Consider the following 25,495-nt stretch of genomic DNA (forward strand, 5'->3'; position numbering starts at 1 on the left):
TCTCTCTGGTCTCTCCATCCCCACACTGCTTCCCTGTAAGCACTTCTCTCCTCTGGCTGCAGGGTCTTTTATCCAAATCCTGATTTGATCACATTACTTCCCCACTCAGATTCTGCAGTGTTTCCCCATTGCTTCTGGCCCTTTAGGATCGCATCCCTTGGAACTCTCCAGCCCCAACTTTCCTAGCTTTCCACCTCCTTGGATCTGTGATCCAGACTTCCTTGAAAACATGCCGTCAGTCTCAGGCCTCCGGGCCTTTGCACTTGCTCTTTCCTCTGCTTGGTGTTTCCTCTCATCCCTTTCCCTCTGATGTTGCCCCCTTCCCAGCCTCCGTTCGACTAGGGCTGTGGCCAGATGTAGGCAGTCCCTGAGGGAGGGGAAGGGGAGAGTGGGAAGAGACAGCAACTCTCAGAGCTGCAGTTTACTCAGCTTAAATAAGAAAAAGACAATAAGAAAAGAGACCTCTCAAGATCAAAGAAAGGGATGGAGCAATATGTGAACACTCTGGAAACTAGGAAGTGGGGTGTTAGCTTGGAGTGATGGTCTACTGCGGTGCCTGCCTAAGAAGCCCCTTACTTTCAAGTCCCTGGTCCCCTACTCTCCTCAGACCCAGACCACTGAAGGTAAACAGAGGAGATAAATGTAAGAGGAGAGGATGGAAAGAAGGAAGTGGAGTGAGGTGGGGGACTTGGAGGCAGAAAGCATGTGGCTGGAGCCCCACGCCTCTGAGGAAGGAAGGGGAGGGTGACCTGGGATGCTCTCCCCTCCCCTCCCCCTCTCGATTCCCTGGAGGGCTGCCCGCATCCGGCCACAGCCCAGGCGGGGTGGGGGAAGGGCAGGGGCGGGGGCGGCGCCGAGGGGAATGAATAATTGAAGTGTAGGGGAGGAGATAGAAGAAGAGGAGGAAGAGGAGGAGGCGGGAGCCGCCCGCACAGGGTCCTTCCCACTCCGCACCCCACCCCCCTCCGCCGCCCGGAAGTCGCTCCCCGCCTCCTGCTCCGCCAACATGGCCGCGAAGTCGGATGGAGCGGTGGCCGCGGCCGGCCCGGGGCCGGAGGGGGCGGCCGGAGGAGCTCGGGGCAGTGCGGGTGGGCGCGGGGAGGCGGCGGCGGCAGCCGGGGACCCCGGGGTAACCGGGGCGGGAGACCCGGGGCCGCGCTACGAGCTGCGGGACTGCTGCTGGGTGCTGTGCGCGCTGCTCGTGTTCTTCTCCGACGGCGCCACGGACCTGTGGCTGGCGGCCTCTTACTACCTGCAGGGTCAGCGCACCTACTTCGGCCTCACGTTGCTGTTTGTGATCCTGCCCTCGCTTGTCGTACAACTGCTCAGCTTCCGCTGGTTCGTCTACGACTACACGGAGACCGCTGGGGCCCCGGGACCCGCAGTCAGCACCAAGGACAGCGGCACCGGCGGGCCGGTCATCAGCACCAAGGACAGCGCCGTCACCTTCCGTACCAAAGAAGGCAGCCCCGATCTGGGCCCCCGACCTGAGCCCTCCTCGGCCAGCGCCTACCGCCGCCGCTGCCGCCGCCTCTGCGTCTGGCTACTGCAGACCCTCGTCCACCTCCTGCAGCTCGGCCAGGTCTGGAGGTAGGAGAAGCTCAGGTGGAGAGAACTGAGTTGGAGGAGTGGGAGGTGGTAAGGGGCTGCCTGCCGCCCCAGCCTTTCTCTGACCCTCCACGCCCGCTCCTGTCCTGACCTCCGCCCCGCCCCACCCTATTGCAGCTCTTACTCCTCCTCTGCCAGCTCCTCCCTGACCTCTGCCCTCTAACTCTGATCAACCTCAGTACCATCCTCTATGATCTGGCTATTGAGGGAAGAGGGAATGGGGCAAGAAGAAAGAGAAAGAGATCCTCAGGGGTGTGTGAATGAGGAGGGCCCAGGGCCGATGGAGATGAATGTGAAGGTTGGAACAGGGCCCCAGGGCTCCATCCAGCCCTGTCCCACTCCTCTCTGCCTGAGTGAGTGCTGAGCCTGAGCCTGGGCTTAGGAAAGATCTCAGAAGTCCCTCTCTGCTCTCAAAGATTCTCAGTTCGGAATTGCAGCCCATTCCCAACCTCCCAGGAGAAACAGAATTCGAGGCAGCTAAATGAATATCCCGCCCAAACTTTTTGGACTTTTAGGAAAGGTTGTGGTGGACCCAGCTGAGAAGGTGTCTAGCTCCTTCTGCCTCCTAGGACTTCCCCAGTGTCTCTGCAGCGCCCCCACCCCCCCACCCCTGAAACAGAGCCATGGGGATATGGGATCTTGAATCTGAGATTAGATAGCCACTATCTGTCCTTTCATCTCAGGACAGTAAGACAAAACCGAAGCTTTGTACAAGCCGCCCAATTCCAGGCTTCTTCCTCTGCCAGGACTGAGGGTGGCTGCTGAGCTGAGTTAACTGGAGACGGGGAATTCTGAACCTAGGGTTCCCCTTGAGTCTGTATTGCTCTAGTAGCTTAGGCTCTACTGTGCACTGACAGAATGAACTTTGCTATTTGATCTTACACAAACCCCTCCTCCCTCCAAGCCTCAGTTTCCTCACCTGTGAAGAGGGGGCGATTCCCTACTCTTCTCATCTCATTGATCTACATTGCATTTTCTTACCTCTTGGGATGGTCAGGTGAGAGAAGGTCTTTGTAAAGGCCCTGCAGACTGTAACATATTTTAGGAATGCAATGGATTATCATGATTATCACACCTGTGGGGAAAACATGGAAAAAGTCGAAGTCACTGTGGAGTAAAGGGTGATTACTGCTGTTGTTATATTTATTCTGCTACGTGTTAACACATTCTGCTTAACTCAGAAGATGCAGTTCTGAGCTGAGGGTTGGAAAGAGGACTCCCAGGGTTTGTCCCAGCTGCTCACTTGCTGTGTCACCCTTGTTGTGTTGCCAAATCTCTCTCTGACTTGGTTTCCCCATCTGTGCCTTGCCTAATGATGTATATATTCCATTTAGCTTGCCCTGGGGGAAAAGGTGGGAGGAGCTCTATCCACACAAGGTGGTGTTATTATTATTAGCTTGACACAAAAAATATTCATGTCTACATCCAGGAACTAATCTGCATTTATCATTCTGTGCCCGAGTGGACAGATGGTGAAAGGTATTTTTAGATTCTGAAATGGTAACTTCCTATTCTTGGTAACCAAAGCTTCATTCCCCTTTCCCTTCAGCCTAAAACGGGCCCAGCTGCCCCTTGACTCACTGGCTACCTCAAAACCCCCTTCTCCCATTTTCAGAATCTACTTACAAGAAATGCATACTTCTTTCTTGAACATAAACTGAATTTCCCTCAAACAGAGCAAAAAATGACCATGGGGTGGAGGTGGGGGTCTCAGGGGAGTGGCTGCAGATGGCTGAGGGTCCACTGAACTCCATGGTTTCTCAGATAAAAGGGCTAGCGATTTCTACTCTACCCTATTCGTAAAATGAGGGGCTTGGGATGAGATGATTTTGCAGGGATGACAAATTAATGGCTCTTAGGTTGAACCTGGCCTACAGAAGTGTTTTGTCTGGCTTGCATAGTATTTCAAAAATCCAAAATCCTAGCTTCTCTTGAAAAAAAAAATGCATCTAGCAATATCAGGCCTGGAACAATTTAGACAGGGTATATGTGCTTCAGTTTTTCCATTCTCTTTGATCACATCTGGACTCTTTCACTTAGGCATTAGGGGCATGAGAGCCCTAATTTACAGTTCTGTAACAATTGTTTCATTAAGCATTCACTTTGTGCCAGACTACTGATTGCCTTTTTACCTGCTTCATCTCCTGTATCGCTCCTAATAATCCTGCAATGTGGTTGTATTATCATTCCTGCTTAACAGATGAGGGAATGGAGGCTCAGAAAAGGGACATCCTTGCCCAAGGTCACATGGCTAGGGAGTAAAAGCACTGGGACTCAAGACTCTCTGCCTTCAAAGCCCAAGTTCAATTTATCTCCCCTGCAATTCTGCCACTAAAGTGTCCTCCAAGCTCAAAGAATTATGAGTCTGAGATACCAAGATTCCAGGATGATAGAAAGTCAGGGCTTCTGCTGGACTGAGATAAGAATGGGAAAGGAGGGGGAGGGAGTTGAACTATGTGGATAAGGATGGGGAGACTGTGTATATTGTCAGGAAAGTGCTGGGTTGGGGGTAGGGTGGGATCAGGAGACTTCATCCAGGTTTGTAACTAGCTGGCTAGGTGGCTTTGGGCAAGGCTCTTCCCACCTCTGGGCCTCAGTTTCCCTGTATGTAAAATGAGAATAATAGATTTGATGACCTTAAGAGCCTTCCCTTTTCTGGAAGTCTGACTCTGGGTCTATATCAGAGCTAAATCTCTGGGCCCCTGTCCCAAAAGCTTTGGATTCAAAAATGGCTGAGAGTCTGGCTAAATGGAGAGAAATCCAGACAAGAAGCCACCAGAGTTGGTATTCCTAGAAACTAAGCAATGTGGTAAGCAAACATGAGGTTCCCACAAAGAAAGAACAGGTTCGCTGTCCAGTGGGACTTGGTGCAGATGTTCTGAGGGGTGGAACCCAGGGTAATGAGGAAGGAGATGTGTGTGTGAGACCTGCATGATAAACACTGAGGGACTGGCCATTCATTCACCTGCTGATCCCACGCCCCCAAATCTGAATAAATTAATTTGAATCATAAAGATATCTTTCAACTCCTTATGCTTGCACAATGCTGAGTCAAAAGCTTGAATACTTTGAGGAGCTAGTAACACAGACTGTGTCAGTACATGGGTGTCAGACAAGGGGACAGTATGGGGCAAGCAGTGTCCTAGAGAAGCTGAAGCTGCCACCCAGCTCCAGCTGATGGTGCCCCAAGAAATCATGACGAGGTGTTGTCAAGTCTTGATTTCTCAAGAGAAATGGGAAATTGGGGTGGGTTTTTTTTTTTTGTGAATTCTGCCAGTGTTCAACTACTAATTAAGGTTTTTAAAAATAGTGTCAACCACAGGAAACATATGTGGGCCCATTCTCTTTGTAACCTCTGACCAGCTCCTTACAATTGATTCAGGTCCTTTCTTCTTCTGTTCCCAAACAACCCTGCAAGATGCATGTTATTATTTTAATCACAGAATGGGGCTCTGAGGAGGGAGAGCAAGAGAAGGAATTCACAGACACTATGTACCCTCCATGTCCCAGCAGGCCCCATGTGAGGTGCTCTAGGCATGTGATCTTGTTTTGCCCCAAAACCTTCCCTCTGCTGACAGTTGATATACCCATTTATCAGACAAGAAAGTGAGGCTTGGAAAAGTCAAGTAACTTGCCAAAGGTCACCCACTGAGCAAGTGGTGGAGAGGTGAGGTGTCATCCCACCTTTGTCTAATTCCCAAGCCCAGGCTCTATCCCTGACACCACCACACTGGCTGCATTAGAGGATCCCAGAGCAATGGCCCGGTACAGAGACAGATTGATCCCTGAGAGAACACACAGATCCTCTGGTCAGACATGAAGCTGGCTGGGGGCTGGACACCAACCTGTGTTTTCATGCCCTTCTGCCCAGCTCCCACCCCCAACCCTCTGAGCTGTTAAGCCACTCAGCACTGTTAAGCCAATTAAAGTCCTAACCCTGTCCGCTCTGACCCTGTGGGCAGGAGAGCAGTAAGCCATGCATCCTGCTTTCCCTAATCTTAAACTCACCGGGCCCCAGCTTTGCCCAGATAAGCGTGGTTTGTTAAGCCAATTAGTGGAATTAATCTGGCATGGGATTCCTCCCAGGCTGTTAGGATCTGGGGACCCCAAAATGGGAGGGAGGGGAAGGAAAGAGGCAAACTGGACTTTGGAGGCCCTCCCTCTACCACACTGTCTCTGTCTAGGCCCCAGCACTGCTCCCTCTTTCTCCTCACAAGCTCTGCACTCCAGAGAAGTTCAGAAATGAATTAGTGACCTACCTGGTATGAAAGTCAGTCTCTGGGGCTCCTCTCTGGGAAGCTCTATTCTTTGCTGATGGTTAAGAACATGAACTCTGGATTCAAATGTCCTCAGTTCAAATCCTGACCATACCACGTTATATGTGTGATCCTGAGAGGTCACATAATCTCTCTGTGCCTGAGTCTCATCCTTTATAAACTAGAGACCATATGGTATCACCTCTTGGGTTGTTTCGAGGTTTCAAGAGATAATATACCAAGGGTTTAGCAAAGGGCTGGCCATCGTTAAGTACTCAGAACCCCTGGCAATGGTTAGGACCATCAGCCTGGGCTTTGTTCCCTGTAGAAAGAGGTTTGTTCACTGAGCGGGTGGCCTGTGAGTGGGCAGGAGGGCAAGAGGGCCTTGAAGGACCCTGAAGCCATAGGGACCCGGCAGCTGTGCATTTAATCTGTAGTCATTCATTCCACAAATATACGGAGCACCTGCTGTCTACCAGGCACTGCACTAAGTGCTGGAAATACAGTGGTGAACAAGACAAAGTCCCGGCCCTCTTGGAGCTCAAGTGTCTAGTGGGGGGCTTCCCTGGTGGCGCAGTGGTTGAGAGTCCGCCTGCCGATGCAGAGGACACAGTTCGTGCCCCGGTCCGAGAAGATCCCACATGCCGCGGAGCGGCTGGGCCCGTGAGCCATGGCCGCTGGGCCTGCGTGTCCGGAGGCTGTGCTCCACAATGGGAGAGGCCACAACAGTAAGAGGCCCGCGTACCGCAAAAAAAAAAAAAAAAAAAAAGTCTAGTGGGGGAAACCAATAAACAAAATAAAATATATATTACCTAATATAAAATATAAATATAATATATAATATAAATATAATACATAATATAAAATATAATGGGTCAGATAGTGGTAAGAACTACGGAAAAAGTGAAAAGGAGGAGGGTGTGGCCCTTCAAGATAAGGTGGTCAGGGCAGCCTCTGTGAGGGGTGGGCACGTGGGCAGAGGGCTGAACAGGGTGAGGGCAAGCTGTGTGGATGTCTTGGGAAGGGCATTCCAGGCACAGGGAGGGAGCACAGCAGGGAGAAGGCCCTGTGGCAGAGCAGAGAGCTGGGGGGGGATTGTAGGAGACGATGGTGGACAGGGTGGCTGGGGGTGGATGACGCAGGGCCCCACAGGCCAGGGGGGAGGATTGGGGCTTTCACTCTGCATGAAGTGGGGAGCCCAAGAGGATTTGAGCAGAGTAGGAACAGGGTCTAGACTTATGCTTTACAATGCGCACTCTGGCTGCTGGATGGAAAATGGACTGGAGGGAAGCCAGGGTAAGCCTGGAGACCCACGAAGAGATCCACCTTCAATGATCCAGGTGAGAGAAGATGGGGGCTGGACCAGGGCAGTAGCAGAGGGGGCGGGGGTCTGTTTTAGGCATAGCAGACAGGATATCTTTCCTTCTTTGGTCAATTTCCCCATTGGGGCCAGACAGTTAATGGTTAAGAACTCATACTCTGGAATCAGCCTTATCCTGTGTCTGCCACTTTCTGTGATTTGGGGCAAATGGCATAACTTGTCTGTGCCTTAATTTTCTCATGTGCAAATTGGACATTCTTACTGATAGTATGTATCACATGTGGCTTGGAGGAGGAGTAAATTAAAGAATGTATGTGTAGTGTTTAGCACAGTGCCTGGAACACAGGAAGTGCTCAATTCTCAGTAGCCATTACTAGTTGTACAGTAATAATACAAGTGTATAAGTAATACATAAAACAGGTCAGGAGTTGGATTCCATAGTGGTTTTCAAACTGTGTTTCACCTCTTACCATCATTTCAACCTGAGTATCTCAAGTTTCTCTTTCTTGATATGATGGTCACGTGTCTAAGATTTTGTTTTGACAGTCCTACAGCTGAAACATGTTTACAACCCCCTGAACTCGGTGACTATCCTCAAGGTCCCTCCCTGCTCTGACCTTGCAGGGTTGTTCCAGTCTAGCCTCACCACCCACCTCCTGGGAGACCCTTCTCTAGGACGCTCTCCACCCAGCCACCCTCCTCTCCCTGCCCAGCTGGCAGCAACAGGCCATTAGAGCAGCTCCTGACAGACACAGCGGCGGCAGTTGGGCCCAGCGTCCCGTTTGATCTATAAAGACCACACAGGAGAAGTCCTGGGGGAGGAGGGAGGGCTGCCAGGAAATGGCTTTGAACCCCTGGCAGCTGGGGCGAAGGTCCCCAGGGAGAGGAAGGAAGATGGGTTGGGATCTTCTCTGGCCTCTCCATTCACCACTCTGCCTTTGTTAGGGCCTCGGAATTCCTCCTCTGGGAAATCCTATCAGCCTCCGGTCTCCCCGCAGCCCACTCCTCCCCATCCTGTCTCCACCTGCGGCCAGAATGGTAGTTCTGAAGCTCAGAGCTGACCCTGCCACTCTGTAGCCAGAGGGCCAGCCCTGGCTCCCCTCTGCCCCTTGAGCGAGTCTTAATGCTACAGCCTGGTGTCAAGCCCCGCACCTCCCACCCTTTCATCCCCTCACTGCTCTACCCTCCCCCCCAAATAAGTCACATGCTCTTTCTTCATGCCTCTAAGCAGCTGCCTGCAGTCCTTCCTTCAGCAACACCCCGCCCCATCCTCCTCCCCGCGAAACTCTGTACATCCCTCAAGACCAAGCTCAAATGCCACCCCTTCTGAGACGCTTGCCCTGAACAAACTCGACATGTGCCACCCTCTGCCCCTCAGACCCCACCTCCCATTTCCTCAATCAGGCTAATTGTTGTCATTTTTCGTCTAAAATGAAAACTGCTTGGTTGTTTTGTCTGTTTAAAAAGGAGCTGTATGCTCTTGTTGAAACCTCAGGCAGCGCAGGAAGGGTGCAAAGAAGACTCCCCTCCACTTATTATCTCTGGGGGCAGAGAGGTGGGGTTAGGGGAGATTTTCCCTTACTAATTAGGTATTTCTTGTACCACTTGATGATTTTACTCTGATTTTTAATTAACCAAGAAATACATTTTACCTGCATACATTTTATTTTTTATTTTTTATTTATTTTTTTTTTATTAGTTTCTGCTTTATAACAAAGTGAATCAGTCATACATATACATCTGTTCCCACATCCCCTCCCTCATGCATCTCCCTCCCTCCCACCCTCCCCATCCCACCCCTCCAGGCGGTCACAAAGCACCGAGCTGATCTCCCTGTGCTCTGCGGCTGCTTCCCACTATCTATCTACCTTACGTTTGGTAGTGTATATATGTCCATGCCTCTCTTTCCCTTTGTCACAGCTTACCCTTCCCCTTCCCCATATCCTCAAGTCCATTCTCAAGTAGGTCTGTGTCTTTATTCCCGTTTTACCCCTAGGTTCTTCATGACATTTTTTTTTTTTTTAATTCCATATATATGTGTTAGCATACGGTATTTGTCTTTCTCTTTCTGACTTACTTCACTCTGTATGACAGACTCTAGGTCTATCCATCTCATTACAAATAGCTCAGTTTCGTTTCTTTTTATGGCTGAGTAATATTCCATTGTATATATGTGCCACATCTTCTTTATCCATTCATCCGATGATGGACACTTAGGTTGTTTCCAGCTCCGGGCTATTGTGAATAGAGCTGCAATGAACATTTTGGTACATGTCTCTTTTTGAATTATGGTTTTCTCAGGGTATATGCCTAGTAGTGGGATTGCTGGGTCATATGGTAGTTCTATTTTTAGTTTTTTAAGGAACCTCCATACTGTTCTCCATAGTGGCTGTACCAATTCACATTCCCACCAGCAGTGCAAGAGTGTTCCCTTTTCTCCACACCCTCTCCAGCATTTATTGTTTCTAGATTTCTTGATGATGGCCATTCTGACTGGTGTGAGATGATATCTCATTGTAGTTTTGATTCTGCATACATTTTAAAAACATGTATACCTGCTTTCAAAGAGTCAGATACTACTAAAAATTATAGTCACCGTTTATAGAGACATAGATTAGGTCATTCCTCTTCAATCCTGTCAGGTAGGGAGTGTAATAATGAATAATAAGGACTGTGGAGCCCAAACTCTGACTCTGCCACTTAGGAGCTATGTGACCTTGGGCAAGTCACTTAACCTCTCTGGGCCTCAGTTTTCTCATCTGTGAAATGGGATAACACCCCTATACAAATGGCCATTATGAAGGCTTATTGAATTAATATATGGAACATGCTTTGCACAGTATTCAACACATCATAAGTCCTCAAGTAGTGTTAGATAGCATTATTGGCCCATGTTTCAGATGTGGAAATTGACACACAGAGAGGTAACAGCCTCCACATAAGTAGCAAAGCCAGTGTCTGAAGCCATGCAGTCAGGCTCCCCAGCCCACATGTGTAACTACCAAGAGATACTGCCTTTTGCTAGTTAAGTGTATTCTTACAAAACAAACAATCATGTATTGCTTTGGGAAGAGGGAAAAAGTCAGAAAAGTATTTTTTAAATTTTATTTTTACATAAAGTACCCACTGTTGACATTCTGGGTTCTTCCTCTCCGACTTTCCCCCCATGCACAATTACTCATTCCTCCTCAGCCCCACAGTCCTGATCAGATTCTGTGGTGATCCTTGCCCACCTGGCTGGTTTTCCTACCAGATTTAAAGCTTCTGGGAAGTTGAGGCCTTGTTCGTTCTTCTTTCTGTCCCCCACCATGACTGGCTCCGAGCTGGCACTCTGTTGTTATTGGTGGCCTTGTACCCAGCGAGCTTTGGTGAGGTCCATAGTAGGGTCTTAGGAACACAAATTCTGTTGAAGCAGGGCTTGCATCCGTGGCTGATGTGGGGGGCGCTAAGGCAGTGTGGGAGCCCCTTGCTGTGTGGACACAGTGCTGAGGTCTGCTTAGGCCTTCATCCGCAACCTTCCAAACTGTCAATGAACAAATGCAGGCTAAGGGCAATACATATGTATTTGTACAAGATGTAGTAGAAGCAACCCGGGGGCTGAGTTCCCAGGAGGATGCACGTGTGTCTGACGGGATGAAGTTCTCTTGTGCAGTAAGTGCTCAATAAAGGTTCACATGAACTGAATAGAATCTTTAAAATCAGAATCTTTTTTCCCCCACTGTTAGTAACGTAACTTTATTTAAATTTTTTATTTTATATTGGAGTATAGTTGATTAACAATGTTGCGTTAGTTTCAGGTGTACAACAAAGTGATTCAGTTATACATATACATGTATCTATTCTTTTTCAAATTCTTTTCCCATTTAGGTTATTACAGAATATTGAGCAGAGTTCCTGGTGCTATACAGTAGGTCCTTGTTGGTCATCTGTTTTAAATATAGCAGTGTGTACCTGTCAAACCCAAACTCCCAATCTATCCCTGCTCCCACCCTTCCCCCCTGGTAACCGTAAGTCTGTTCTCTAAGTCTGTGAGTCTGTTTCTGAAATCAGAATCTTGAGCAAGACATTTCTCTGCCTGGAATTCAGTTATCCCATCTGTAAAGTCCAGTTGGGGGCTTGGGAATCCTGGATGAGTTTTCCCAGGACTTGGACAAGACAGCAGAGTAGCTGAGAGCTTGGGGCACTGGTACAGCCCATGGTGCCATGTGTGCCATGTGTGACCTTGGGCAAGTTGCTCCACCAGCTGGAGCTCTAATAGCATTGTGAAATGGGGTGATAGGATTCACCCCTTAAGGTTCTTGTAAAGATGTCTTGAGATAATGTAAATGAATAGAGTCTTCTCATATTATATGCTCAGAAAATATTTACTACCAATTATTATTGGCCCATCCTACTTGCTTCATAATAAGATAGGGGGTGGGAGAAGGGCATCAAGGGTCCTAATGCTCACTACCCCTCACCCACAGATCCCCCCTTCAAGGAAGGAGACTTATTCTGTGACTCCAGAGACAGTGTGAGGATAGGTGACAACCCAAGGTGAAAGGGAGGCAGAAGCTGTTTGATAAGAAGAAAGATCTCCCTGAGTTGCCCCGAGGGTGTGAACTCCACATCACCAGACATGCATGCAGATGAAAGTGACTGCCTTTGGCAGGGAAGCTGTAGCAGGGCCTCCTGCCTTCAGTTTGGAGGATAAACCATTCATCTCTAAAGCCCCTCACAGTTTTAAGAGTCTGTGGATCTAACTTGGGTGCTTTGTGATGCTTATCTGCTGGACCACAGGTTGTAAATCAGTGGCCCAAGGGCAAATCCAGCCTGAGGATGTGTTCCTTTGTCCCACACAGTATTTTTTTCCCCTACTATTTAATGAAACTTTTTATTATGGAAAAAATTTAAATATATAAAAGCAGAGGGAACAGGATAATGATTCCTTGTGTACCACCATCCTGCTCCAAGAATGATCATCTCCTGGCCAACCTTGTCTTATTTAGGCCAGCACCATCTGAAAGAACTTTCTGCAGTGATGAAAATGCTATATATGTATATAGGAAATGCACTGTCCAATACAGTAGCTACTAGCCACACATGACTGTTGAGCATTTGAAATGTATAACTGAGGAACTGAATTTTAAATTTTATTTAATTTTAACTAATTTAAATTTAAAGAACCATATGTGGCTAGTGTAGGACACGTAGGTGTTGGAGAGTATAGGTCTGGACCCCACCCCATTTCTTGCCCTTCCATGTTATTTTGAAGCAAGTCTCAGATGTCATATCATTGCATCCATAAATATTTCAGTACATCTCTAAAAAGACTTTTAAAAAATATAACTGAAGTATGTAATACTGTTATCAAACCTAAAAAAGGAATAATAATTTCTTTTAAATTCATATGGTTTTTTTTTGTTTTTTTTTTTTTGCGGTACGCGGGCCTCTCACTGTTGGGGCCTCTCACTGTTGGGGCCTCTCCCGTGGCGGAGCACAGGCCCCGGATGCGCAGGCTCAGCGGCCATGGCTCACGGGCCCAGCCGCTCCGCGGCATGTGGGATCTTCCCGGACCGGGGCACGAACCCGTGTCCCCTGCATCGGCAGGCAGACTCTCAACCACTGCGCCACCAGGGAAGCCCACATATGGTATTTTTAAAATTAGTTGCCAACATTTCCAAATTGAAGTTTGTGGGTTTTATTGTTTTGTTTTGTTTTGTTTTTTGCATAAATATCCTAAATTCCAGCTCTTCTTGAAAAATTGAAATTCCAGCCATACTGGGCTCACATTCTCCCATGGCAGCAATCAGCTGGAGCTGAGGGACAGCTACCTTTCTAGACACCCCTCTTTCATTCCCCAGAGTCCCTCATAATATCAGCTCGGCTCCTCTACCATCTAGGATCTCATAGATCAGAGACAAATAGAAGTGGTGCTTTCTCCCTGCCTTGATCTTCAAGTACCTTCAGATGCCACCAGGAGACTAGGATCTAACTCCTTCTCCCTCACAGGCTCATGCCATCCCAGTGTCACACAGGGATATCAGGAATAGAGGAAAGAGGGGATCAAAGAGCTTTGGGCTAGAGTATGGAGTCCTGGCTTTGAGTCTCTGCTCTGCACCCATTTCACAGATGCAGAAAGTGAAGCCCAGAGAGGGAAGGAGCTCTGGCTGCACTCAGTACAGTGAAGAACATAAGAGGCATGAACCTGGTCCCAAATGCTTTGCTGGAGAGGAGCAGCCTGCTTCCCTGTTGGGCAAAGAGAGGAGCACGGTCTGGGAGCTGACTGCAGTGGGCGGGTTGGGAGAGGGTCTCAGCTTTACAGCCAGAGCCTAAAATTAGTGGCAGGGAGATGTTTGGCCTTAGCCCAGCAAAAAAAAGTGCTGTGACTCTGTAGGGGGCTGCTGAGGAGGAAGGAGACAGCCCAGCTCCCAGCACCATATGAAATGGGAGCCAAACGTGTAAAATCGCATCCTTTACTGACATTTATGACTCATTAGGCTGCCAGTTCCAGGAAGGTCCCATTTTGCATCCTTGCAGGAGTGCTCAGCACTGAGGAGTGGACAGATGGGGAGGGGGCCTCAAGGCCATTCCCCCCAGGAGCTTCCTTGGCCACATTTCAGGTGAGGAAGCTGTATAATTGGAGGCCCAATGTTTTGCAGGGAGCTCACAGACTGCATCTAGGTCCTCAGCTTGATCCATGCCTGTGGTGAAATGAAGGAGTCCACCATTCCTAATCTGAGATGCAATTCCAATGCTTCTGGCTACCGATCTTGGGCAAGTCACTTCTCCAAATGCCTGCTAAATGTCTCTGGGGTCCATCCCTTCTGTCTGGGCCATCCTCACCTCTCACCTGGTAACTGGTCTCCCAACCTCCACCCTTGCCTTCGTCCAATCTGTTCCTTACAGCCAGGGTACTCCCTCTAAAATGCAGAAGTGCTATCCAACACAATCTTCACTCTTCAGATAAAAACCAAATGCTTCACCATAGTCCCCCTCATCCCTTGCTTTCTCACCTCCTTTTCTGGAGCTATAGCCATTCTGACCACTTACTGTTCCTGCGTAACTCAGGACCTGTGCCCATGTTGTTCCTCTGCCAGAAACTCCCTTCCCTCCCTTCACCTGGTTAACTCCTGTGCCTGCTTCAGATCATGCCTCAGTAGCCACCTCCTTCGGAAAGACTTCCCTGACTGCCACGCCCTTCCCAAGCTGGGCGCTTCTCCCATAGCATTGCCTTCCTCAGCACTGGAGCACAGAAGCCAGTTGGAACATGTCTGCAACCCACAGAATGTCTGTCGTTTCAAGTCTACAGGACGATTTCATTAATGTCCAGGTTCCCCGCTAGACAGTGCCAGATGGACTGGGTCTGTCTTGCTCACCATCATGTCCACCAGCATTTTAGCACAGCTCCTGGCACACAGTAGGTACTCAAAAATGCTGGGTGAATAAATGTCAAGTGAACCTCCTCTTTTCTGAGACTCAGTTTCCTCATCTGGAAAATGGGGGTCATGCCCACGAAACCTCACAGGGCTGCAGTGAGGATTTTAGCAAAGTACCCACAGAAGGTCTTTGATGAGTGGCCGTTATTTTCTGGAGGAGGGCGAAGACCCCAAATAAGGCCCTGCCCTGTGAACTTGTCCTGAAGGGACTTCTCTGACCCTCTGTCTCCTGAGGATGGATTCAGTGAGCACCAGGGAAAGTCAGGCGAGGAGTAGGTCTCAGCCCCGCCAGAAACTAAACTGGAAACTACAAGACCTCCTCTCCCTGCTGGAGCCTCTGAGTCTGTCAGCTTCTTAAAACCTCGTATTGGTTGAATACCCTGCACTGGGCTGGGCATTTTATACAAATCACCACTTTCTGATTTTATAGCTACCCCATAAGGTGGGCTTTGAGCTGAAGGGCTCAGAAAGGGAAGCAACTTGCCTAAAACTATACAGACAGTAAATGATGGCGTCAGGATCGGAACCCAGGTCTCCCTGACCCTCAAGGCTGATTCTTTCCCTCTGCACTTGACAGCCTTCCCTTGGGGGCTTACAAAATACATTCACACTCCATTCATTCACTCATTCAAGAAACAAATATATATTGAACATTAACTATGTGCCAGGCACTAGGGGCATAGCAGAGAAGAGGACAAACATGGTCTCCACACTCATGGAGAGACAGACGAGAAACATGTAAGCAAGTAAATTAGATCATCTCCGGTTGTGATATGTGTTATTCAGAAAATAGGGTAACTTGACAGAAAGTGGCAAGAGGGGTGGGTAGAATTGCTTTGGAAGGCAGAGGGCGGATCTGAGAGGGCCTCTCTGAGGAGGTGACACTGAGCTGAGATGGAGAGAATAAGCATTTGCCACGTGCTGGTAAAGCCCTTTCCAGGCAGAGGCCCTGAGGCTGGAAAGAGCTTGGGGTGTTCAGGAAGAAACAAGACCAGTATAGCCGGAGATGTGGGGGAGGGGGAAGGCGGAGGGAGATGAAGTCCTAGAGGTAGACAGAGGCTGGATTGCACTGGGCCCCACGGGTCATGGTGAGGATTTTATTCTAAGGACAGTAGAGAGTGACACGACCTGACCTAGGATTTTACAGGACCCTTCAGGCTGCTGTGTGAAGAATATGGTCTATGAGGGCAAGGATGGAGGGAAGGAGATCAAGGTAGATGGAGGCTGCCGCTGCTTGGGGTTGGGTGGCTTGGACCAGAGTGATAACACCGGGGTGGGGAGAAGTACTTGGGTTTAGGAGACAGCTATTGGGCCTTAATGTTATCAGAATTGGATGTGTGGGGAGATGCGCCTGATGAAAACTCCTTGGGGTAGTCAAGCATCAAGTTCCTTGGACCTATTTTGTAGGAGAACTAAAGCCCAAAGAGGGATTGGACTTTCCCAGAAAGTCCAGTGAAGGCCTTGAGCTTGGGTTTCCTGACACTGCAACTACTATTGTCACCCCTTCCCCAGTTTTCTCTAAACCCACATAATTCCAAGCAAAGCTTTTAGGTCCAGCCCTGTCCGACATGGGTCCTCCCGGGCAGCCCTCTGAATACCTTCCAGGCAACTGAAGCTCCTTCTCCGATTCAGGGGCCCATGGAGAGCCAAGTCTGAGTCCTAGGTCTGGCACTAACTTGCTGTGTGACTTTATACAAGTCCCAGTCCCCTTCTGGGTCTCCGTTTCTTCATCTGTAAAATAAGGATAATAATAGTACCCACCTCAAAGATTTGCTGTGAGGAATGGACAATATGTATTAAAAGGCTTAGCACAGCCTATCATACAGTTGGTGTTCAGTAAGCGTGAGCTATTCTCATTATTTTTGCCTGCACACTATCCCCCTACAGACTTACGGAGCAGTTGTGGGCCCAGTTGGTACAGTGTTCCTGCTGCTTTCCATCAGCCCAGCCTGGTCACCCTCCAGAGCCTGCAAGCCTGGCCCACAATGGAGACAAGAGAGCTGGCCATGGTGCCGTTTCTGGATAGGGTGGGAGCGGGGGAGCCGCTGGAAGCTGCTGTGTTTTTGGCCCAGAGCTGTGAGGGGGAGTGGAGAGGGACGAGAACACACACTCGGAAACGCTGAGATCGACAGATGGAGGAGCCGAGGATGTGAGAGACGCAGACAGACAGAGAGAGCCCCAGAGTCGGGAGCCGGGGTGCAGGCAGGGGAGGGCGGCCGGAAAACTGGCAGTCACGCGAGCCACGAGCTGAGCAACAGACCAGGAGATGGACCAAGCCGCCAAGAGACTGAAGGATGGACAGACCAACAGGCAGTATCCAAGAGACAGCCAGAAAGACAGACAGAAAAGCAGGCCTGGTATCCGAGGGGACAGACAGGCTATCCTGACATCCAAGGGACAGACAGACTGACGTTCCTGGCCTCTAAGAGCAGACAGACAGGCTGACTTGGGACCCCAGGGTCAAGCTGACTAACAGATGGACATAGTATCTTAGAGACGATGTGACCTATAGTCCAAGGACAGAGAGGAGGACTGACCCAGGGCCCCAGAGTGACCCTGACTGACAAATAGATAGACTGACTAACGGAGGAACAGATAAATAAATGGGCTGACCCTGCATTCAAGGGACAGATGCAATAACAAGCTCATCAGAGCCAGAGCCAGAGACAGACAATGACCGAGGATCTGAGGACACACAGAAGACGGGTCCGGGCTTCTGCACGGAGACTGAGGCCAAGGCCAGCAACCCTGACTGGTACCAGAGACTCAGGGCAACCCAGGAACAGAGAACAGGAGAGAGAAAGGGTGACCCAGAAACTTTCTGGCTTAGGGATGTGGGATCCCCTCATCCTTCTCTCTTCTGCCTGTTAGAAAGGAGCCCTCAACGCTGGGAAGTCCCTGGGCCTGGGGAGAAGGGAATGAGCTCTGTCATCTCCTGCCCAGCTGCCTGCTCGCAGGGAACAGCCTTTCGGATCCTTGAGTGGAGGGATTTCACACCCTCACTGCTGGCTTGTCTCTTCTCTAGGCTTCGTCATTTTGCTCCCCACCCCATCCTCAACGATACACACTTACCGCTTCAATTTCCAATTTCCTCCCAGACAGGCTGCTTCTCCGAGCCAAAGATTGGGAGTCAGCAAGTTAGATCCAAAACAGACTTCTGAGCACCTCTGATTCCTCACCGGTAAAATGGGGGTGGTAGAGCTGTCTGTTAGGTTCTGGCTCACGCTGGCCTCAGACAATTTAAGGCTGGGAGGTGTCAGAGCTGGGGAGGCCCAACCAGGCTGTGGAGCATCAGGGAAGGCTTCCTGGAGGAGGAAGGACAGATGTTCTGGCTCTATGCAAACTCAGGCAGAGAAGCCCCAGGGCCTCCAAGGTCAGGAGGGAGACACCTGCAAACACTCATGCACTTGGATTCATTCAACAAATATTTATCGAGTGCCTACTACATGTACTGATGCTGGGAACACAGTGGTGACCAAGATAGATGAGGTCCCAGCCCTCAGCAAATCACAGTGATAAAACAGAACATAGATGTGTAAATTAATAAATAAGATTGTTTCATAGTGTATGTTAAGAAGAAAATAAGACAGTGATATGAGAGATGAGAGTGATTTAGCGAGAGTGGAGAGGGGCTGACGTGGGATGAGTGGCCTGGCGGGCCTCTCTGAGAAGGTGACGTGGGAGCTGAGGAATCAGCCATGGGAGGATCTGGGGAAGGGGGTGTTTCAGGCAGAGCAAGTAGCAAGTGCAAAGGTCCAGAGTCAGTTTGGCTGGCTTCCAGGAACCTCCAGGGCACGAATGAAGCAGTGGTTTGAGACGAGTTGAGAGAAACAGAAAGGGCCAGATGGTTTAGGGCCTGCAAGCCAAGGGGAGATGCTTGGATTTTATTCCAAGTGGGATGGGAGGGCCTTGGAAGATTTTGAGATGGGGAATAACATGATCTGACATGATTAGTTTTTAAAATATCCCACTGGTTGCCATGTGGAGAATGGACTATGGTGGTGGGGCACAGGAGTGGATGCAGGACTGGGAAAGCAGAAGATGACGATGGCCTGGACCAGGGTGGTGTCAGTGAATGGACAGACTGGGGATGTGTTTTGGAGGAGAGCAGAGGCACTGCCCCTGAAGTTGGATTCCATTCCCTGAGATGAGGTGTTCTCTGTAGGTGGCATCGGTCCCATTTGTGGTGAAAGTCAACTTCTTCCAACTTCCTTTCAAGTAGAGTGGAATCAGGTGGGCTTCCTGGAGGAGGTTTTAAGGGCACCTGCTAGTACATCAACTTTCAATTAAAAGAGAGAGGCTGCTTGATGATCAGAAGGAGCCAGAGGCCTCCACCTAGCATATGCTCACCCTCACTATGTGCACATCCCTCTAGAGTTTACAAATGCCCACAACAAGGGGGAAAATGAGGCTCAGAGAGGCAGAGAGATTACCCAAGGCCACACAGCATCCAGGGCACGGGCAAACCCACAAGCCCAGCATATTGCCATCTTGTCTCCTGATCCTCATCCCCGTGGCTGTGATGTAGGCAGGAGGGCAAGTGCTGGGCCCCTTTCTAGAGAAGGTAAAACTGAGGCCCAGGGAAATTAGGTTGTATGTCCTGGGCAGAGCTGTTTTAAGACTTTTGTGGGCCCCACATCTATCAAGTATATTAAAATGCAGCCCCATCAAACATCGAATGTAAATTATATATACCCAGATAAAAGCCAAATTGCAGTCGACTGGCTGATATCGTGCTCTGTTTTGCAGACGTTTAATTAAACATTTATTAATTTTGATTCTGCAGTTTTTCCCTGTGTTTTAGAGCCAATTTTGTTTCCAGGCTTCAAACGTTTTGCTAGGCCCATGAAAACCTCGCAGGCCCTTGGCAACGAGCATTTACCACCTGCTGGAAAGGACAGCCACGATTTTTGGTCCTGTTGCCAAAAGGGGCAAGGAGCAAAATGAGGCTGAACCGAGGCCCTTTCACCCTCGGACTGCGGCATGGTCTTTGCACGCTCCCTGCTGACCCCATGTTCTGGGGTCTCAGAAGCCTTCTTTCTTCCCCTCCCCCTGCCTTGCTCTGGCCCAACAGCGCCCTCGGCTGGGTAAGCCCTTTGTCTGCTGTTAGCTGGGGTGTGGGGTGTTGGGAGCTGGCACAGGAGGGGACAGGAGTGGGTGGGGAGTTGGGCAAGCGGCCTGTCAGGTGGTGATGGATGCTGGCCGGGCTGGGGCCTTTCTCATGCTGACCCAGGCCGGGAAACAGATGGTCTTCCAGCCTGAGGGAAACTTCCAGGGTGTTGCCCTCCCCCAGCTCCCCAGGCCCCTTCACACTGGACCAGCTGGTCTCTCCTTCCTGTTCAAAGCCGGAGCCACAGGACTGGGAAAGGGAATGGGAAGGGGGAGATGGCGGCTGGGACAGGTGGTCTGCGTTTGGGGCCCTGAGAAGCTCTGGGGGCCGTTCTGGTCTCTCCCCGAGTCGCCCCCACTTCTGGCATCTCCAGCTCTGCGCTCGGCTCCTCCTCTGTGCCCTGCCTTAACTCGGCCCTGTCATTTCAGGCCTGAACTAAACTGGGGACTCACCTGGCCTTCCTCCAAGCAAGCCAACAGAGTGAGCTTTCTAAGCCACCGAGCTGATCATATCACCCCTGATTCTGGGATAGAATTCAGATTTAGAATAAAATATGAACTGTTCAGTCCAAAATTTGATGCCCCTCACGATTCTAGTCTTCTAATGCTCCTCCCTAGGACAACCCTCCCCACCAGGCCTGGCAAAACACTGGCCGTTCCCCGAAAAAGCCATGTTCTCTCATGCCTCTACACCTTTGCCTTAGCTGGGCTTCCAGCTAAAATGCTTTCTGCTTCCTGTGTGCCTTCAAATGCCTACCCATGCTTTAAAATGGAGATCAAATGTTTCTTCCTCCAGGAAGTCTTCCCCAGCTAAAGTTACCCATCTCTTCTCTGGGTTCCACAGCATCTTAGAGCATCTGTTTCAGCTCTTAGCTTGTCTGTTCTCCCATGGGACTGTGAGGTACTTAAGGTCACAGGGCCTGGAACATAGCAAGTGGTCAAGATATGCTTGCTACGTGAATGAATGATTCTAGCTGCAGACATCCTTATTTGGGGGGTAGGCAGCGGCCTAGAGAATAGAAGTCACAGGGAGACAAATTTCTGCTCATCAAGAGAAACACAGTTCGGCCCTGGAGCTGCTCGGAAGCCAAAGGCTCTGCCTCAAGAGGTAGCATCTCCCTGTTCTGAGAAGTGTGTGAACAGAGGGGTGAATACACGGGGCTGGGAACTGCTGAAGGGATTCCAGCACTGGACAGGAGAGCTAGACTGAAGGGCCTTTGCATCTCGAGTCAGCTTCTGAGGGAACAGCCCTCTTCGCTGTCCCGGGTGCCAATCCCATACTGTTTCACACTGAGGGTGTGTCTACACCACCGATTGGTCCTCAGAAGACCCAGAGATGGGAAGGAGAGGCCTAAATGGGATGTTTCTGGCCATGTTTTGGGGGGAAAGTTTGGGTCCCAGAACATTAGCTCTGAAAGGATCTCCAAAGTCTCCAAGCCCATCCCTCTTGTTGGCAGATAGAGAAGCTGAGGCCCAGAGAGGGCCACACCATTGCTAAGACCAGGATACTCATTTGGGAAAACTCTGGGAATTAGCGCAAATTCCAGGGAGCACTGTGGTTCCTCCCTTGGGCTGGTCACACACAGCTGAATACAGAACATCCTGGAAATGCCAGCACTTCACATCTGGGAATAGACCCCCAGATCCTTGGTTCCCTGATTTTGGATTCAGGCAATAGGGTCATTGAATCTGGTGGGATTTTCTCCCCCAGTTTTGGGGGATATGACTCCTAGAGGAGCCCTCTCTGGTTTTATGAAAAGGGCTTGCCTGTCCTGTGTATCAGAGAATTTGGGGGTTGGGGAGCAGGGTCTGTACCTGCAACAGCCAGGAGTGGAGCTGCTGGGCAAGGAACCAGGGCAGAGATCTGTGTGGACAGGTCCTTTGTCACCCTAATGGGCACTGCACTTTATAGTTGCAAAGTACCTCATCCATTTAATCCTTACAACCACTTTAGATGGGATCAACTAGGGCTCAGAGAGGGTCTTGTTCAAAATCACACAGCAAATTAGAAGCAAAGTCAGGAATTGAACTCAGGACTTCCAGATCCCTTCCATACCTCCTATGGGGCTACCAGAGTTCCATTCAGTTAAACAAACTTGGAATCATGCACTTAGTCATGCAGCCAATAGGATTGGCACCTACCGTGTGCTAGGAACTGAGGGTATAGCAGTCAGTTATGAGTTAGTCATACTCATGGAGTTCACAGCCTGTGGGAGATGGATGCATAACCAGACAGTTACAACCCACTGTGACGAGTGCTGGGTTGGAGGGAAGCCGGGGAGAGGCCCCTACCTCAGGTGGAGGGTGATCAGTAGAGGCTACCTGGAAGAAGTCATATCTAAAAGCTGAGCCTTGGATGAAAAGCAAGAGTTATCCAGGTTTGGGGCTGGGGTGGGGTTGGCGGACAGGGCAAGGTGTTCCAGGCAGAGGGAACAGAAAGTGCAAAAGCTTAGCAGTGAGGGCGAGCAAATCTGTGACGTGTGCAAAGCAGCTGGAGCTGTGAAGTTTGTTGGGAGAAGTGGCACCAGGGGAAGCAGCCAAGTCGCAAATGCCAGGGGATCTCTGAGCAGCTTCCCTAAGGGGAGAACTGGGCACTCAGACGTGGGGTTGGGGAAAAGGCCAGGAAGCTGGCAACAGAACTGGGGGCTGGCACCAGGACTGTCCCTGAAGGAACCTGTGTATGGGCAAGTCTTTATGGCTTACAGTGAGAGGCAGTGTTGCCTGTTGGTTAGAGTGTGGGTCTGAGACCAGCCCACCTGGGTTTGAATCCTGGTTCCACTGCTTCCTAGCTGTGTGACCTTGGACATACGACATACCTCTCTGAGCCTCAGTTTTCTCATCTATAAAATGGGGATAATAACAGGGTTATTGCAAGCTCCAGGTAAGGTGTCCAGAATCCTGCAAAGAAAGCAGGCCCTAACTTGCCATAGCAATAATGATCCTTATAATGCTGTATTAAAGGCTTACTTTGTGCCAGTGCTTTAAGCTAGTGAGCCCAGTGGGAGCAGCCCAACAACAGCCCCGTGAGGTGATCCTTTCAATGAGGCCGTTTCACAGCTGAGGAAACAAGCGCAGTAAGTGACTTGCCCAGGGCAACACCGCGCCCTGGCCCTCTGCACTTGCTGGGTGGCGAGGGTCTGGTTGGGAGGGGGCGAGGGGGATGAGCGCGCGCAACAGCCTGAGCACCACGTCCTCCCGCAGGTACCTGCGTGCCATGTACCTAGGGCTGCAGAGCCGCTGGCGCGGGGAGCGGCTGCGGCGCCACTTCTACTGGAGGATGCTGTTCGAGAGCGCCGACGTGAGCATGCTGCGCCTGCTGGAGACCTTCCTGCGCAGCGCGCCGCAGCTTGTGCTGCAGCTCAGCCTCCTGGTGCACCGCGGCGGCGCGCCCGACCTGCTGTCCGGTGAGCCCCGCCCCTCCGCCTGCCCGCCCCGGGCGCCCCCGCCCCCAGGGCTCACTCGTCTGCAGTATTCTGACGGCCCCACCTGTCCCCCAACCCCACCCCCACCCAGCTCAATGCTTAAGGCCCCCTGGGGAGGCCCTGTCCACTCCCCCCACCTCGGCGCACTCACTGTCGGGGTTTTGGAGGCCCCGCCCCTTCTACTCTCACCATTCTCCAGGCCTCTGCAGACCCCCAGGTCCCCTCCAATGGCGCCCTTACCCTCAGTGTTAGGAGATACCCCACCCCCTTGCTCTTCTCAGGCTCCCCGCGCACTACCCTCTCCCGCCCTCCTCCCTTCGCCATTGCCAGGGCAGACCAGACCTCACTTCTGCCGGGTCCAAAGAGGCCCTTGACCCCATCACCACACCTCAGACCCTCAGGGAAGTCCCCTGCCTCTGCTTTCCCCAGACTGTCCCAATCCCAGCCTGCATCTCCTGGGGACCCCTCTGCCTCACAGACTCTCTGAGTCACCACCAGTTTCCAGAGAGCCCTTCCATCCACCCCTCACTGCTCTTCAGCCCCTTGGGGACTCCTCCCAGGCTTTGTCCTGGTCCCCATGAGCTCACCCCGCCCACCCACCCTGCCGCTTCTCTAACCCTAACAGACCAGGCCAACCCTTTCAGTGTCAGAGAAAAGCCACATGCCCAGTCTCCCTGGGGCTCCCCGTGACCCTCCCGCCGGACACTGCCCAACACACCCTCAGTGTTTCAGACGACTCTATCACCATCTCTCAGGTTCCCTGGGCATCCCTCGCCCAGGGTCCTGGGCCCCAGTCGAAACTTCCCACCGGGATTTTCCTCCCATGCCCTCAGCTGTGCTCAGCTTGGATATTCCTTTCCATGCCCCAGCCTCATCCTGGTGGCCTGTAGCTTCTAACAGTCCCTTCTGGCTCCTCCATTCCCTAATCATGACCCCCCTGTTCACCTCCTTTTTCAGTCCCAGAGTCCTGGACCCTATTTTCCCACCCTCCCACCAAGACCCCTGAACCCTAACAGCCCCACACTAGAGACCTCAACCTGACCCTTATGGAGACCAAAATCACCCACTTCCCCATCTCCCTTTATGCTCCCATCCCTGTAGAAGTACCCAGCCCTGTCCACTCTCACCCCTGCCTCAGTGTTCTTGAAGCCCACCCACCCAGACCCTCTCCACACCCCTCTTGATTTATAGACCCTTCCCTCACACCTCCTCAGAACCCAGCTCCTGACCCAGACCCCTCCCCCTTTCCTCAGACCCCAACCCAGACCCACCCCTAACCCAGCCCACCCTGCCCCCACCCTGTCTCTGCAGCCCTCTCCACCTCTGCCTCACTCGTGTCCCTGGCCTGGACCCTGGCCTCCTACCAGAAGGTGCTGCGGGACTCACGGGACGACAAGCGGCCGCTGTCCTACAAGGGCGCCGTGGCCCAGGTGCTGTGGCACCTGTTTGCCATCGCGGCCCGCAGTCTGGCCTTCGCGCTCTTCGCCAGCGTTTACAAGCTCTACTTTGGCATTTTCATTGTGGCCCACTGGTGCGTCATGACCTTCTGGGTCATCCAGGGCGAGACGGACTTCTGCATGTCCAAGTGGGAAGAAATCATCTACAACATGGTGGTGGGCATCATCTACATCTTCTGCTGGTTCAACGTCAAGGAGGGCCGCAGCCGCCGCCGCATGACCCTCTACTACTGCATCGTCTTGCTTGAGAACGCCGTGCTCACCGGCTTCTGGTACTCCAGCCGCAACTTCTCCACTGACTTCCACTCACTTATTCTGGTCTGTGTCGTGGCCTCCAGCTTCGCACTGGGCATATTCTTCATGTGTGTCTACTACTGCCTCCTGCACCCTAACGGGCCCCTGCTGGGTCCCCATATGCCTGGCTGCATCTGCCCTGAGGCCCCAGGGCCCTGTGGCCCACCAGCCGATGCTGTCACAAGCCCCCCGAGGTCCCTGCCCAGGACTACAGGCGCTGAGCGGGATGGGGCCTCCGTGGGAGGCGAGCGTGCGGGGACCCCCACACCACCTGTCTTCCAGGTGCGACCTGGCTTGCCTCCCACGCCCGTGGCCCGCACCTTGCGGACAGAGGGGCCTGTCATTCGGATTGACCTGCCTCGTAAGAAGTACCCTGCCTGGGACGCTCATTTTATCGACCGCCGGCTCCGGAAGACCATTCTGGCGCTGGAATACTCCTCGCCTACGACACCCCGCTTGCAGTACCGGAGCATCGGGATCTCCCAGGAGCTGCTGGAGTATGAGACCTCGCTGTAGGTCACAGTCTCCCTGCAAAAAGGGATGAACTTTGGCTGATCCCACATTGAGCACAGTGTTGAGCCCAGAATTTCAGGGCCACCAGGCTGAGGGG

The 25,495-nt window shown here is 51.3% G+C and overlaps 1 protein-coding gene across 1 annotated transcript; it reads left to right on the forward strand.

Annotated features, from left to right (window-relative positions):
• Positions 1-1,006: 1,006 nt before the first annotated feature.
• Positions 1,007-25,401, forward strand: XKR7 (XK related 7; the record flags this gene model as incomplete). Its single annotated transcript, XM_079719082.1, has 3 exons — positions 1,007-1,590; positions 22,914-23,116; positions 24,446-25,401. 3 exons carry the CDS (start codon positions 1,007-1,009, stop codon positions 25,399-25,401), a joined length of 1,743 nt encoding a protein of 580 aa, XP_079575208.1.
• Between the last annotated feature and the right edge of the window lie 94 nt (positions 25,402-25,495).

The sequence above is a fragment of the Hyperoodon ampullatus genome, assembly GCF_949752795.1.
Source record: "Hyperoodon ampullatus genome assembly, chromosome: 14".
NCBI classification, from domain to species: Eukaryota; Metazoa; Chordata; class Mammalia; order Artiodactyla; family Ziphiidae; genus Hyperoodon; species Hyperoodon ampullatus.